At 38.8% G+C, this 16,464-nt stretch overlaps 1 protein-coding gene across 1 annotated transcript in view; it reads left to right on the top strand.

Moving 5' to 3' along the window:
• LOC126484643 (receptor-type tyrosine-protein phosphatase kappa) overlaps positions 1-16,464 on the top strand; it is a 707,160-nt gene that overhangs the window by 499,559 nt on the left and 191,137 nt on the right. The window contains exon 7 of the mRNA XM_050108233.1: positions 10,218-10,353. Within this exon, the coding sequence (XP_049964190.1) occupies positions 10,218-10,353 (136 nt within the window). The remainder of the gene's footprint in view (positions 1-10,217; positions 10,354-16,464) is intronic.

Raw genomic sequence — 16,464 nt, 5'->3', positions numbered from 1 at the left:
CCTTTCTGAAAAAGGTTTATCTATCATAGTTTGGATCTAAACTTGGTGATCAAGATAAATCTTGGGTGCTGCATAAAGTATGTTATGTATGTGTTGAAGATCTAAGAAAATGGTCCAAAAAGGAAAAAAAATCCTTTTGATTTGCTGTTCCTGTGATATGGAGGGAGCCAAGAAATCATTCGATGGTTGCTACTTTTTGCAGTGTTGACATTACTGGTCATAATTCAAAAAACAAGAAGGTAATAACCTACCCTAACCTACCGTCTGCCATCCTTTCAGCAGGGCATGGTGTAGATTTGCTGGTTTGTGACCCACCAGATGACCTAAGTATCTCTGCCAAAAGTTTCCACACCTTTCAGAAGCTAAACTAAAACAAGGCATCTTTGTTGGACCTGATATTAGAAAATTGATGTTCGATGTTAACTTTGAATCCACAATGACCTTAAATGAGAAAGAAGCATGGGCATCATTCAAGCAAGTCGTTACAAAGTTCTTAGGACATGAAAAAGACCCAGAATATCTATTATAGCTACAATGTTAAAGAAGTTTAAAACTTTAGGATGTTTAATGAGCCTGAAAGTTCAATTATTGAACAGTCACCTTGATTACTTCCCAGACAATATGGGAGATGTTAGTGAGGAGCAAGGAGAGTGTTTTCGTGAGGACATTATAGTGATGGAAAAACGCTACCAATGCTACTGGAACACCATCATCACGAGGGACTACTGTTGGTCACTTTACCGAGAAGTTCAGCAAGCGACTCATCATAGAAAAAGCTAAACAAGAAGCTTCAGTAAAAAAAGAGAAAGAAAATACAAACCAATTCCAGCTGACAAGTGAAACCTCTATTAACACACATCATTGTTTTAAGTAGCTTACTGTAAATACAAACCATGCTTATGTTGTAAGAAAGTGTTTCATTAATTTCCCTGTTTACCGTATAGCATAGGATTTTTATACTATGTAATAAAAAGTATATTGCTTGAAAGCTATGGATTATACAAAAAAACTAAGGCTAAATTTGGATTCAGCTCATAAAAATCTTCGAAGATCAGCTGTCAAAGTAAAAAAAGATTTTCAAAAAAAATTTTTTTTTGGTCTGTGTTATTATCCAAGATGTTTGCTGCTATTTTCAGTACTTGCCCAGTGGCTACAAAAGAATTTCCTAATGTCATTTAGCAGCATAACAAGGTAATCTCGGTTGTTTCAATTTAAGTAGCTTCTTTTCTTGCACTACCCCAGAATCCATGTATTTCTGCAACAATAAAAGTGCTAACGTCACCTATTTCCATTCCAAAATTACTTTGTTGTGCACAACGTCTGGCTAACTCGACTGTCACACATTATTGATATTTAGCATAAACTGCTCCTTCTTAACCATATATGTTCTTCCATGTGAGATTGGAAAGTCATGTGTGTAAAACAAACAGTGGAATTATTTTAAGTGCCACTGACACTATAGTTGAGGTATTGAGTGGTTGACATGCACATAAACACAAATGAAATGATTTCCTTCCTCATAGCTAGCAAACTAAAAACAAAACACACACAAACAAACATGGCTATGCTGTCCTGGCTTGGCAGTCTGACAGGTGAGGGATTGTATTAGATGGACTTGGTGAGAGGAATGAGGAGGAGGAATGGTTAGTAGTCTTATCATAATAACAACTCTGCTTTAATGTCTGCACAGCCTTTTACATCAACTTTACCACTAGGGTTAGGCATAGAACTTTCCTCTTCTCTGCTTCTCTCCTTTCTTCTCCTCCCAGCACAGCCTCTCGATGCTGCACCTGGCAGCACACAATCCTGCCTGTATACTTTTGCAGATGACACTACACCATTTCCATCCACATCTACCGTGCTCGCCCTCCCAAATCTTCCACGCATCTCCCCACACCAAATTGGGTGAGGCATGAGAGCAGTTTGGCAGCTTTTTTTTATGCACCCACAACAGCAATTTGCTATTTGAAAGAACACTCTTCTATAATGTCTGCTCAAAAATCTACCATAGTTTTTCCCTTTGTAAATGACAGTTGATAGACTGCTACTTGTTTTCCTATGATAACTTTCCCCTACAAACACATTACATGTACAGTTATATCATTGAGCCCTACAGTGTGTTTCAGCTCCTATGAGACTTAAGCAAAATTGTAACAAGATGAGTAAGACGCAATACATGAAAATGAATCTCAGTCTTTCAAGAAAAAGGTACATTAATTTTATGTAAATGTCTATGTAGAAGAAAAGTAAAGTGTGTGAATGTAGTTGAATGAAAATGGATGGTGGAAAATCACTTGAAACATCAATCAATAACGAATGCCAAGAATTTACTCTCCACCCTTATTAAATATCTCATTTGTATTAGCTTTTTGCATAAAGCTTTTATCCCTTTTGCCAGGGCTTTGACTACTTAGCCTTTTGGCTAAGGGACGTTCTACCCACAGCCCTTCTTACTCCTTCCAAAGTGATATTCCACCACCCGCCTTCCCCTCTTATCAATCTAGAAAAATCTTGATTTCTCGTGCAACACCCACTCCAGCCCTTTATCACACACCATTGTGGAATACCCAGTTGCAAGACTTATTCTGTGCGCCCACCCAGCACATTCTGTTGAAGTCTCATCATGGGAATTTGCTCTCCTGTCATAGGTAGGGACATGTGCCAGCTCTACTGGATTCTCGTACAGATTATTTATTTATTTATTTTTTTAAGGACATGGACTACCATGCAGCTGTTCTCTAGAATGAATGGCCACCTTCAAACTGGGGCCAAGAGTGAAGTTAAACACCCCGTGGTTGGACACATCTCTGAGCATGTGTGTTCGACTCCAGTGGCTGCTAAACAAATCATGGCATCTGGATCCTTCCTTCACATAGCACCTCTGAACTACTTACATGGATATTGTTCTTGCAGTTGATCTTGCCATATACATAACCTCATTTTTTACTAGGCCCTGTCCCGAACCCAAACAACGCTGATCCAATGCCAGCACCCCCCACCCCTGTGCTCTTGGCACAATCTCATTCTTCCCTCACACCCTCTTCTATGCAGTCTCATACTTCCTCTGTTCTCTCTTCCGTTCCATCTTCCAAGTCATTGTGCATTTGATTAGTTTAATTTGTTGTTGTTGGGGTCTTCAGTCCTGATACTGGTTTGATGCAGCTCTCCATGCTATTCTATCCTGTGCAAGCTTCTTCATCTCCCAGTACCTACTGCAGCCTACATCCTTCTGAATCTGCTTAGTGTATTCATCTCTTGGACTCCCTCTACGATTTTTACCCTCCACGCTGCCCTCCAATACTAAATTGGTGATCCCTCAATGTCTCAGAACATGTCCTACCAACTGATCCCTTCTTCTCGTCAAGATGTGCCACAAGCTCCTCTTCTCCCCAATTCTATTCAATACCTCCTCATTAGTTATGTGATCTACCCATGTAATCTTCAGCATTCTTCTGTAGCACCATATTTCGAAAGCTTCTATTCTCTTCTTGTCTAAGCTATTTATCGTCCACGTTTCACTTCCATAAATGGCTACACTCCATACAAATACTTTCAGAAATGACTTCCTGACATTTAAATCTATACTCGATGTTAACAAATTTTTCTTCTTCAGAAACACTTTCCTTGCCATTGCCAGTCTACATTTGACATTTAAATCTATACTCGATGTTAACAAATTTTTCTTCTTCAGTAACACTTTCCTTGCCATTGCCAGTCTACATTTTATATCCTCTCTACTTCGACCATCATCAGTTATTTTGCTCCCCAAATAGCAAAACTCCTTTACTACTTTAAGTGTCTCATTTCCTAATCTAATTCCCTCAGCATCACCCGACTTAATTCAACTACATTCCATTATCCTCGTTTTGCTTTTGTTGATGTTCATCTTATACCCTCCTTTCAAGACACTGTCCATTACGTTCAACTGCTCTTCCAAGTCCTTTGCTGTCTCTGACAGGATTAGAATATCATCGGCAAACCTCAAAGTTTTTATTTCTTCTCCATGGATTTTAATACCTACCCCAAAATTTTTCTTTTGTTTCCTTTACTGCTTGCTCAATATAGATATTGAATAAAATTGGGGAGAGGCTACAACCCTGTCTCACTCCCTTCCCAACCACTGCTTCCCTTTCATGCCCCTCGACTCTTATAACTGACATCTGCTTTCTGTACAAATTGTAAATAGCCTTTCACTCCCTTTATTTTACACCTGCCACCTTCAGAATTTGAAAGAGAGTATTCCAGTCAACATTGTCAAAAGCTGTCTCTAAGTCTACAAATGCTAGAAACGTAGGTTTGCCTTTCCTTAATCTATCTTCTAAGATAGGTCATAAGGTCAGTATTGCCTCACGTGTTCCAACATTTCTACGGAATTCAAACTGATCTACCCCGAGGTCGGCTTCTATCAGTTTTTTAATTTAGTTATTTATATATTCTATTTATAATTATCGTGACATCTCACTATAATGTGGAATGAGTCAGTTTTACAATTATTTTATGTTTTCTCAGTGAAAAACATTCCAATATCTTTACATGATTGTCTTTATATATAATATATGCAGTGATTTATACTCAGCTATCTTTCCTCTCTCTCTCTCTCTCTCTCTGTGTGTGTGTGTGTGTGTGTGTGTGTGTGTGTGTGTGTGTGTCTCTCTCTCTCTCTCTCTCTCTCTCTCTCTCTCTCTCTCTCTACCATTGCACATTCAGATAATTTTCTGTGGAGTAGGAGTTTTCAAGAAGATATGATTTCTGGTGTTATTCTTCTTGGATATGCAGCCTAATAATGTAGTCATTTTGACACAATATTTCAATGGATCAATTGGACTCCACCATCAGCTGAATATGCTCCCCCGCCATGCATTGTTGAGACCTTTGTAGTGTCTGAGGTCAGTGCACTGCCAGTCGGCTCACAAAGCACTTGGTTATTTTAGTTATTGATCACTAGCGCGCATAACAGTTGTATTGTGTTTGTTCAGGCGTAGTGGTGTAAGTATTTTCATCATGAGTAAACGGAAACATACAATGTTAACTCTCAAAGAAAAACTGAATGCTTTGAAGTGGATAGAGAATGGTGAAAATGTATCTAAGCTGGCAACAGAAGTGGGTGTTGGTAAAACAACCATTTGTGATTGGAAGAAGAACCGAGTGAAGCTTGAACAGTCCTGTGCGATGTCTTTGGGAAAAACACTCAAAATTCGGCAGTCTTTGAAACAGTCTCAGTATGATAAAGTGGATGAAGCTCTTTTCCTTTGGTTTACACTGAAAATTCTTTTGATTGATAACATGCCATCTCACGCCAGCACTGAGGAATTATGTGATGGAGAAATTGCGCCGAAGTTTTTGCCGCCGAATGTTACACAACTTTTACAGCCGATGGACCAGGGCGTACCGCAAACATTAAAACTGATTTACAGAAATCAATTTTTAAGAATGCTGATCCAAGATGGCAGCATTCCTTTAGTGGACAAAATAAAAAAGACCAGTGTAAAGGATGTTGTCTATTGGGCTACTGAGGTATGGCAGAATATTTCAGAAAATACTCTGAGAAAATCATGTAGAAAACTGTGGACAACTTTTGAATTTCAGGACAACTTAGTCGAAAATGAAGAGGAAAATCTACTACAAATGATACAGACAACCCTGGATGTGAAGAAAGCTAGTGAAGGAGACGTAGATGAGTGTATGGCAGCAGATGGGGCATCTGTGGAGAACCTTACTGATGCTGATTTAGTTGCTGCTGTGACTCGAGACCAGGAAGAAGTGGACTGCTATGACGGAAGAGGCAATGAGCCTGAAAGCGACAAAGGAGAGTTGGTGCCACACAGTGGTGTAGCAGAAGCCCTTGACCTCACGCTGCATTATTTGGAGCAACAGCCCACTACTACACCTGCTGATTTGATGTTTAGGAGATGATGGCGCAACTATGCGTCATATAACAGACTGTCTTCATGATGCCAAAAAAACAATGACTGAGTTTCTGTCATCTAAAAAGTAGGGATAAAATGTCCACTGTATTTTAGTAAGTTTGACAGCTTTTCTTTCATTGTTATGCATTGTTTAAACCTAATTTTGTCTTGCCAATTTTTCTAATACATATTTACTGTACTGTGTAAATTAAAATAGTGTGTGTGTACAGCAGTTTACCACACAGTTTTCCATACTTAGACTAACATTACCAGAATTCAGATTAGTGGGACTCTGCTGTATTTTCTCATAACTCACCCCCCAGCCCCAGCCCGAGTTGGTGTACAGGCCCCAAATTAGGATCTGTCTGTTTCAAAGAACTACAATCTCTGTCTCCCCCATGATTTTTCAGTATCTATTTCTTTCAGTTCTTGGAATTATCAGGGTGCTGCTGTCTTTTACACTTACAGCTCTAAAACTGTGAACAGAACAGGTTATATTTTTACGTCTTCCATCAGTTAAGAACACCATTCATTGTCAGGAACATGTTTTTATGGCAGAGCTGATGGCCATTAACATAGCCCTTCATTTTATTAAAAGGGCCTCCCTTGACCTCCTTTTAATACATGGGGTCTCAGGAGCAGTTGCCACACCGTTGATCAATATTACTCTTATGACCCTGTGATATCTGCTATTCATGAGGTTCTTTCTGACCTTATACTGCCAGCTCAGCTGTCTTTCTTTGGGTCTAGCCAAACGGGCTGACTGTTTGGCGAGAGAAGTGATTACCCACCCCCTGTTCGCTTTGATCATCCCAGGTGTGGATTTGTTGGTGAACTAAGGCCTCTGCTCATTCAGCAATATAACAAAATTTATTGGGCTACGGCATCCTCTGGTACACTCTGCACTATCAAGGAAACTACTGCTGCATGTCACAGCTCCTTCCATTCTTCCCAGAAAGAATCCACCATGTACCTCACATCCACATTGGTCATACTAGACTGACGCAAAGTTCTATTTTATGTCAGGAGCCACACCCACATTGTAGTCATGAGCCCTTACCAACAGCCACTCATATCCTGGTGGACTGTCCCCATGGTTTATATTCTCAGATGTAATGTTTCAAACTACCTTCAAGGCGGGGCGAGACGATTGGCGGGGGGATGGGGGGGGGGGGGGGGGCTCTCCCACCACATACTAGGTCGTGAAGTCCCTTGACCCTCCTTCCTTTGCCTGCTGCCTCTACCATCCCTTCTTTCCTTTGTTTTAATTGTTTTTAAGTGGTTTTCCTCTTTTTCTGCCTCACTCTGTTTCCTGTTGCTGGAGTATCACTTTCTTGAAAAGTGGGTGCTGTCCTCCTCGTTAACTGTCAGCTTATGATGGATCAGGGGTAAGATGTCTGTGGGAGGGCCTACTCTTTTGCATACAGAGCCCTGGGGGCACCCACATGTGGTCTTAACTATTACTCTCTTCTTTTTAATTATTGACTGTCCAAATGATGTCCATTACAATTTTAGCCTTCTCCCTTTTACTGTTCTGAATGTCTTGACTAGAAGGCTTCTTCATTTTGTAGATGTCTTAGGCCTTAATTACATTGGTTGGGGTCGGATGTTGGAGGGGTTTCTCTTAGCACAATCAAGCCCTGGGAGACCATTTACCTGCTCTAACTTACTTGCCAATCCTATTTGTATATTTTTACTTCTTTATAAATCATTTTTTAGCTGTGGCACCAGTATTTCCTTCAATGGCTTGGTTTTACTACACTTACATGATTTTCTCGTCAGATGAACATTCCTGGTAGATGCCACTACCTTGAACCCTTGCTTGAGAGCTGATGCTGGCATTGGTGTTTAGCCCCTTACCCCCAGTTGATCAACCAGCCACCCAACCATTAATTCCTGTAAATTTGTTTCAGATACAGAGATCAACTTTTCTCTAATCATGAAAGGCAGTTGCACCTTGAGGATTCTCAGAATATCGTGATGAGACATCATATCATCCTAATATTGTGTTAACATACTTCTCAGAGTAATGTCTCATACTTCCCTTCTAAAAGTTTAATGGTTCTGGATTGGATAATTCCTTCCTAAAGTATTCTTGTTCCCATTTGTCTAATAAATGGTCAGAAATGATCTATCAAATTTGTTGAAGTACAACAGTATTCTCTCACCTGTGTAGCCCAGAGTGCAGATTCACCATGACTGTATCCACTGATAAACACTATTTTCTGGATGTCTTTCCACAAACATGAGGAGACACATCAAGGAAATAGTTTAGAACTACCTGTGCTTAATTAAATTTTCTTTCCTAAGCATTGATGGGTAGTTTGGCACAGCACTCACAGCATATTGCCAGTTTTGCAACAGTTGAACAGTTGGCTCATAGTGCTCAGACTGTGTATGGCTAGATTCCAGTTATCATTTCAGGTTCAGGCACCATTGATCGAGTGTTGCACGTGACGCCTTTTACCTCAGCTAATTCCTAACTAACCAAATCTGCTCACTCCTTAATGGTGTCATACCACTGTGAGACATCTTTCCCTAATTGTTCTTTAATATCATGCAGCTCATTCTGTACTGTAGTAGCTGAACCACATATTTGTTAGATATGTGATTAATTGTGCCACGAATTTTTGCTATGAATTTCCACTGCAATTTGTTCATCCTTGCCAGAAGTCCATTTCACAAATTTGGTTACAAATTGCTCTCCCTGCAACTCGAATTACTCCTTAAGTTTTTTCTCTTGATCTATGAACTTGTTACTCTTTGATAACTGTCAAACAGTTTCAGACAGTGACACCTGAGGTTGTTTTATTTCACCTACCTCATCAGTCACCATTCTCATTGCTTCAGGTAACCCCACCTGAGCTTATCTTAATTTGATTATTTCCTTCCAAAGTGCAGTTTTGGTTTCAAAAATCACCTTCAGCAAAGTGGCTTGGTTTTTAGAAATTTCCTTCACCAAAATACTAGCATTGCATAGCCATGATGCTTATGTTATATCTCATACTGAAAAGTAAAATATGTATTTCCTTAAGTGGTAGAATCTTCACCAACAAAGTTTTTATCTCTGGCAATCCTCAACCCAGTATTTCCGGTGCATGAAATGGAAAAACAAAGCATACAGTGATACAAAGAACATTTTTACAACTTACTGTAGTCCTGTCACTGTTGCCATTTTAATATATTATTACAAGAATATTATATTAAAACTGGAATTTTTTATGAGAGATCTATATACACTTTTTACCTCTCTCTCTCTCTCTCTCTCTCTCTCTCTCTCTCTCTGTCTGTGTGTGTGTGTGTGTGTGTGTGTGTGTGTGTGTGTGTGTGTGTAACCCCCCCCCACCCCCCCCACACACACACACACACATGCCATATCTCCCACACCCCCTTCCTTCCTCTGTAGCTCATGATGAGTTCAAATGAATGTCAATGCTTTGCCCATCTTATTGTTACACTATTAGATATGTTCTTTTTTCACAAGTTTTAATTGAAATAATATGCCAAAGATTGCAGGCTCTAATGTACACGTCCATCATCCACCAAACCATTACCATATCACTCATATTAACTAACACATTAAACATGTATATATTGAAGTATAGGAATTTTCTAACTGCAACAAATTTGTGAACAGTTCTCATCACAATGGTTACATGTATTAAATGCAGTACTTATTTTAAGATATCCATAACTCCAACATGTCCTTTGTCATCCAAATAATAGACCAGAGTTCTAAACATGAGTCTGTATCAGAGCAAATCATTATTCTTGCATTTTGTTGCAAGAAGCAGTGGAACAATTGAACTGTGTCACCAGTAAAATACACCTTGAGTGCTATGTACACACATTAAATACATTGACAACTTACATGAAAATATAATTTTGAGCTAGTGTAGTCTCACGCCAGTCGAGCCACAGTGCCAGTATAATGTAATTGGCTGACACAATATGTATCATCATTATAAGATCCACCACAGTTGTAATTCTTTTTATTTTTTAAAAATATGACATGATCAAGAGAAACATGTGGCAATATAGTCATGCAGGTGTGTGTGTGTGTGTGGGGGGGGGGAGGGAGATTTCTTCCATTACTTGTCTATTAACATATATGCTTTCTCATGATACTCTGCCTCAGTTATGCAGCTACAACCCTGAGGGAAATGCTTCTAGGTTATGTCATTTTTTCAGTGTCTTCTATATTTAATTAGAGATATGTTAAAAAAACTGTAAATACTTTCAAAAGTTCTCAGTAAATCTGTAATAATTTTATTCTGCTAATACGTGTTTTATGATTTTATGCATGAACAGTGATGGAGGAGGACGGTCTGGTGTTTATCTGGCAGTAGATTCAAACATGGAACTTGCTGAAGAAGAAGACTGTTTTGATGTGTTTGGCTACTTTAAGAAACTCAGGCAATCCAGGAAAGGTCTCATAGAAACTTTGGTAAGACACAACTTCTAACTTTTAGTTGATTTTTTTGCCATTTCCATGATGATGAGAACTGCTACTTTGTAGTTTCCCATAATTGCTATTATCATATACTAAAAAGTTTTTCACTGTTAATTTTTAGCCATGTTGAATGGGGAAGAAAAGTGCAAAACCACTTCTTCTTTGGGAACATGAAAAACAAATACTCTTGTTTAAAAATAAAAACAGAGGAGTTAGTTTTGATTGTGCAAAATAAACAGTTCCAAGCATAAGTTGCAGTAACTAGTCTTGGCTTGTATCTCCCTCCACATCATTCAAAATCTGGCTGCTTACTTTCCCCATTGCATATTTCTCTCCGCTCTTTCTCTTTCCTCTTTTGGAGTTATTTTGATACTCCTGGTACTCCTTATGTTCAATTATGTATGTCCAATAGTCTATTAAAATTTATATCTTCTTTCTCATTTAATTAGCTATTTTCAGTACACGTTTAACATTTTCCATTCCTCTGCATGTCCAGTTTCATATAGAGTGAGGTAGTGCTATATTTAAGGCAAAGGACTCCTATTCAGTAGGAGGGAAATTAAAAGCCTACTTCAGCAGTTAAGTTCATGATTTCTATAAATCACCTTAGTTAAAATCTTGGGTGGGTTCTTTGAAAAGGATGTTGGCTATTTCATTCCCCTTTAATGTGTAACCCACACTTACACATCATTTTCAGTGAACTCGTTGCCAACAGGACATTAAGCCTTTATTTTTCTTACCTCCTTATAATTTTTAATCTGTTTGGTGTTCTACTCATACTCCCAATCATTCATTTTCATTCCCTTGCCCTTCCTTATTTCCAGTAACTTGTCGTTACAAATTAATGTTAGAGATGATAATGCTGTATAATAATTTTAAGTATTAATCTCTTGCTTTGGAACCTTGACTGTTGCCTACTTCTCTGTTATAGACCTCAAAGTACTTTTCTCATTGTCATGCATTTTTTGAGTGTGAGCTGCTCTTTCTTCTTTCTTTTTTCTACCTGTGCCACTTAGAATAATAATTTTGATTTCAAAATATAATATACGGATCAATTTTTAGCACTGCAACAGTGTAAATTTTCAGAAACTTGGCTTTGTTCTCTGCTGTTGTGTCTGCACTTCCAGTTTTATTTAGTTATTTTGTTGTATATAAAGTTATAAATACAGAATTGTTTAAATTGTAATACATAAAAAATTTAATAATGAGCAATAAAGTCTACTGGTGACAGGAGGAAATTACATTCTGCAATGATTAGAGTTCCTTGAAAATTAGATTCACTATTAAGAAACTATGTTATGCATTTCAGTATGCCTCTTGACTCTTATCATGTGGTGAGGTGAATAAGTTGTAATTCACATTATTACACATGTTTAAGTACAGTACCAAAGAAATGTGTAAATTCAAAGATAAAATTATCAAAAAATAGTTATACAGCTATGGTCTCACAATGTGTGATAGAATTTACATACTGGATTTTTTACCTAACTTTAGAACACATTTCACTGTTCATTAATTAAATAAGCTCCATGTATTTCAGATTGAAAAACATTCTGTGTTGCAAAGTTATTTGAAATAACTTTGTAATTCATGCTGTTTTTCAATCTGAAATAATTCAAAATGGCTGCTGTACTGGCTGCCTAGAATGGAATGGAATAAATTCTAAATCTGTATGTCTTAAAAATTGGGTATGATTATATGACAGTGGTTCCAACTGCAAACTAACTCTTCCGACAGACAAGTTGTACATCTAAGTCTACCTCCGTACTCTGAAAACCCTGTGAAAAGTGTATCACATGGTACTTCCAATTGTAACAATTATTAGGGCCTCTTCTCATTCCATTCACATAAGAGAAGAATGATTATTTAATTGCCTCTGTGCTTGAATCTGATCTTGTCCTCATGATCCCCTTTGGAGTGGTAAATCAGGATTTTTGGTATATTCCTATATTCATCAGTTACAACATGTTATTCAAACTTTGTAACAAAGATTCCTCAGGATAGTTAGCATCTCCCCCCCATGAACCACGGACCTTGCCGTTGGTGGGGAGGCTTGCGTGCCTCAGTGATACAGATAGCCGTACCGTAGGTGCAACCACAACGGAGGGGTATCTGTTGAGAGGCCAGACAGACGTGTGGTTCCTGAAGAGGGGCAGCAGCCTTTTCAGTAGTTGCAAGGGCAACAGTCTGGATGATTGACTGATCTGGCCTTGTAACAATAACCAAAACGGCCTTGCTGTGCTGGTACTGCGAACGGCTGAAAGCAAGGGGAAACTACAGCCGTAATTTTTCCCGAGGATATGCAGCTTTACTGTATGATTACATGATGATGGCGTCCTCTTGGGTAAAATATTCCGGAGGTAAAATAGTCCCCCATTCGGATCTCCGGGCGGGGACTACTCAAGAGGATGTCGTTATCAGGAGAAAGAAAACTGGCGTTCTACGGATCGGAGCGTGGAATGTCAGATCCCTTAATCGGGCAGGTAGGTTAGAAAATTTAAAAAGGGAAATGGATAGGTTGAAGTTAGATATAGTGGGAATTAGTGAAGTTCGGTGGCAGGAGGAACAAGACTTCTGGTCAGGTGACTACAGGGTTATAAACACAAAATCAAATAGGGGTAATGCAGGAGTAGGTTTAATAATGAATAGGAAAATAGGAATGCGGGTAAGCTACTACAAACAGCATAGTGAACGCATTATTTTGTCCAAGATAGATACGAAGCCCACACCTACTACAGTAGTACAAGTTTATATGCCAACTAGCTCTGCAGATGACGAAGAAATTGAAGAAATGTATGATGAAATAAAAGAAATTATTCAGATTGTGAAGGGAGATGAAAATTTAATAGTCATGGGTGACTGGAATTCGAGTGTAGGAAAAGGGAGAGAAGGAAACATAGTAGGTGAATATGGACTGGGGGACAGAAATGAAAGAGGAAGCCGCCTTGTAGAATTTTGCACAGAGCACAACATAATCATAACTAACACTTGGTTTAAGAATCATGAAAGAAGGTTGTATACATGGAAGAACCCTGGAGATACTAAAAGGTATCAGATAGATTATATAATGGTAAGACAGAGACTTAGGAACCAGGTTTTAAATTGTAAGACATTTCCAGGGGCAGATGTGGACTCTGACCACAATCTATTGGTTATGACCTGTAGATTAAAACTGAAGAAACTGCAAAAAGGTGGGAATTTAAGGAGATGGGACCTGGATAAACTAAAAGAACCAGAGGTTGTACAGAGATTCAGGGAGAGCATAAGGGAGCAATTGACAGGAATGGGGGAAATAAATACAGTAGAAGAAGAATGGGTAGCTTTGAGGGATGAAGTAGTGAAGGCAGCAGAGGATCAAGTAGGTAAAAAGACGAGGGCTAGTAGAAATCCTTGGGTAACAGAAGAAATACTGAATTTAATTGATGAAAGGAGAAAATATAAAAATGCAGTAACTGAAACAGGCAAAAAGGAATACAAACGTCTCAAAAATGAAATCGACAGGAAGTGCAAAATGGCTAAGCAGGGATGGCTAGAGGACAAATGTAAGGATGTAGAGGCATATCTCACTAGGGGTAAGATAGATACCGCCTACAGGAAAATTAAAGAGACCTTTGGAGATAAGAGAACGACTTGTATGAATATCAAGAGCTCAGATGGAAACCCAGTTCTAAGCAAAGAAGGGAAAGCAGAAAGGTGGAAGGAGTATATAGAGGGTCTATACAAGGGCGATGTACTTGAGGACAATATTATGGAAATGGAAGAGGATGTAGATGAAGATGAAATGGGAGATATGATACTGCGTGAAGAGTTTGACAGAGCACTGAAAGACCTGAGTCGAAACAAGGCCCCCGGAGTAGACAACATTCCATTGGAACTACTGACGGCCGTGGGAGAGCCAGTCCTGACAAAACTCTACCATCTGGTGAGCAAGATGTATGAAACAGGCGAAATACCCTCAGACTTTAAGAAGAATATAATAATTCCAATCCCAAAGAAAGCAGGTGTTGACAGATGTGAAAATTATCGAACTATCAGCTTAATAAGTCACAGCTGCAAAATACTAACACGAATTCTGTACAGACGAATGGAAAAAGTAGTAGAAGCCAACCTCGGGGAAGATCAGTTTGGATTCCGTAGAAACACTGGAACACGTGAGGCAATACTGACCTTACGACTTATCTTAGAAGAAAGATTAAGGAAAGGCAAACCTACGTTTCTAGCATTTGTAGACTTAGAGAAAGCTTTTGACAATGTTGACTGGAATTCTCTCTTTCAAATTCTAAAGGTGGCAGGGGTAAAATACAGGGAGCGAAAGGCTATTTACAATTTGTACAGAAACCAGATGGCAGTTATAAGAGTCGAGGGACATGAAAGGGAAGCAGTGGTTGGGAAGGGAGTAAGACAGGGTTGTAGCCTCTCCCCGATGTTGTTCAATCTGTATATTGAGCAAGCAGTAAAGGAAACAAAAGAAAAATTAGGAGTAGGTATTAAAATTCATGGAGAAGAAATAAAAACTTTGAGGTTCGCCGATGACATTGTAATTCTGTCAGAGACAGCAAAGGACTTGGAAGAGCAGTTGAATGGAATGGACAGTGTCTTGAAAGGAGGATATAAGATGAACATCAACAAAAGCAAAACAAGGATAATGGAATGTAGTCTAATTAAGTCGGGTGATGCTGAGGGAATTAGATTAGGAAATGAGGCACTTAAAGTAGTAAAGGAGTTTTGCTATTTGGGGAGCAAAATAACTGATGATGGTCGAAGTAGAGAGGATATAAAATGTAGGCTGGCAATGGCAAGGAAAGCGTTTCTGAAGAAGAGAAATTTGTTAACATCCAGTATTGATTTAAGTGTCAGGAAGTCGTTTCTGAAAGTATTCGTATGGAGTGTAGCCATGTATGGAAGTGAAACATGGACGATAAATAGTTTGGACAAGAAGAGAATAGAAGCTTTCGAAATGTGGTGCTATAGAAGAATGCTGAAGATTAGATGGGTAGATCACATAACTAATGAGGAAGTATTGAATAGGATTGGGGAGAAGAGAAGTTTGTGGCACAACTTGACCAGAAGAAGGGATCGGTTGGTAGGACATGTTCTGAGGCATCAAGGGATCACCAATTTAGTATTGGAGGGTAGCGTGGAGGGTAAAAATCGTAGAGGGAGACCAAGAGATGAATACACTAAGCAGATTCAGAAGGATGTAGGTTGCAGTAGGTACTGGGAGATGAAAAAGCTTGCACAGGATAGAGTAGCATGGAGAGCTGCATCAAACCAGTCTCAGGACTGAAGACCACAACAACAACAGTTAGCATCTGTCTTCATGTGTCTGCCAGTTCTGTTTCTTCGGCATCATTGTGACACACTCCCATTGGTCAAACAAACTTTTGACCATTCATGCTGCCCTTCTCTGTTTACATTCAGTACTCCTCATTAGTATATTCGGTATGGATCCTACATACTTGAATGGGGGTGGCTCAAATGAGTGATTAGTAAGCAGTCTCCTTTGTAGATTGGTTTTGTTTTCCTAGTATTCTGTCTATTAACCAAAGCCTGCCACTAGCTTTACCTGCGATTTAGTGTATGTATTGTTCCTTTCTATATCCCTACAAAGTGTTACACACAGGTATTTATATGAGTTCATCAACTGCAATTGTGACTTGCTATTGCTGTAATCATAGCAGTAATAGAGTACTATGTTTTTTTCATTATGTGAAACGCATAACTTTACATTTCTGAACATTTAAATCAATTGCCAATCTGTGCACCACTTTGAAAGCAAGTCAAGGTCTGACTGAACATTTGTACAGCTCTTTTGTGAAAGTACTTAATTATAGATAAAAGCAGCATCTGCGAAAAATCTCATGTTAGTATTAATATTTTCTGCAAGGTCACTAATATAAAACAATGCACAACATGAACAGCAAGGGTCTCAAGGTATTTCCATGGAATATGTCCAAAATTTCTTCTGCATCTGCTGATGACTCTCCATCCAAGATAACAGGCTGCATCCTCTCTACCAAGAAATCCTCAATCTGTGACAAATTTCACTTCATACTCCACCCCACCCCCCTCCCCAATCTCCCAGACAATCATATTTTTGATAAT

The sequence above is a fragment of the Schistocerca serialis genome, chromosome 6 (assembly GCF_023864345.2).
Source record: "Schistocerca serialis cubense isolate TAMUIC-IGC-003099 chromosome 6, iqSchSeri2.2, whole genome shotgun sequence".
Classification (NCBI taxonomy): domain Eukaryota; kingdom Metazoa; phylum Arthropoda; class Insecta; order Orthoptera; family Acrididae; genus Schistocerca; species Schistocerca serialis.
This window is presented reverse-complemented; position numbering and strand designations above follow the sequence as displayed.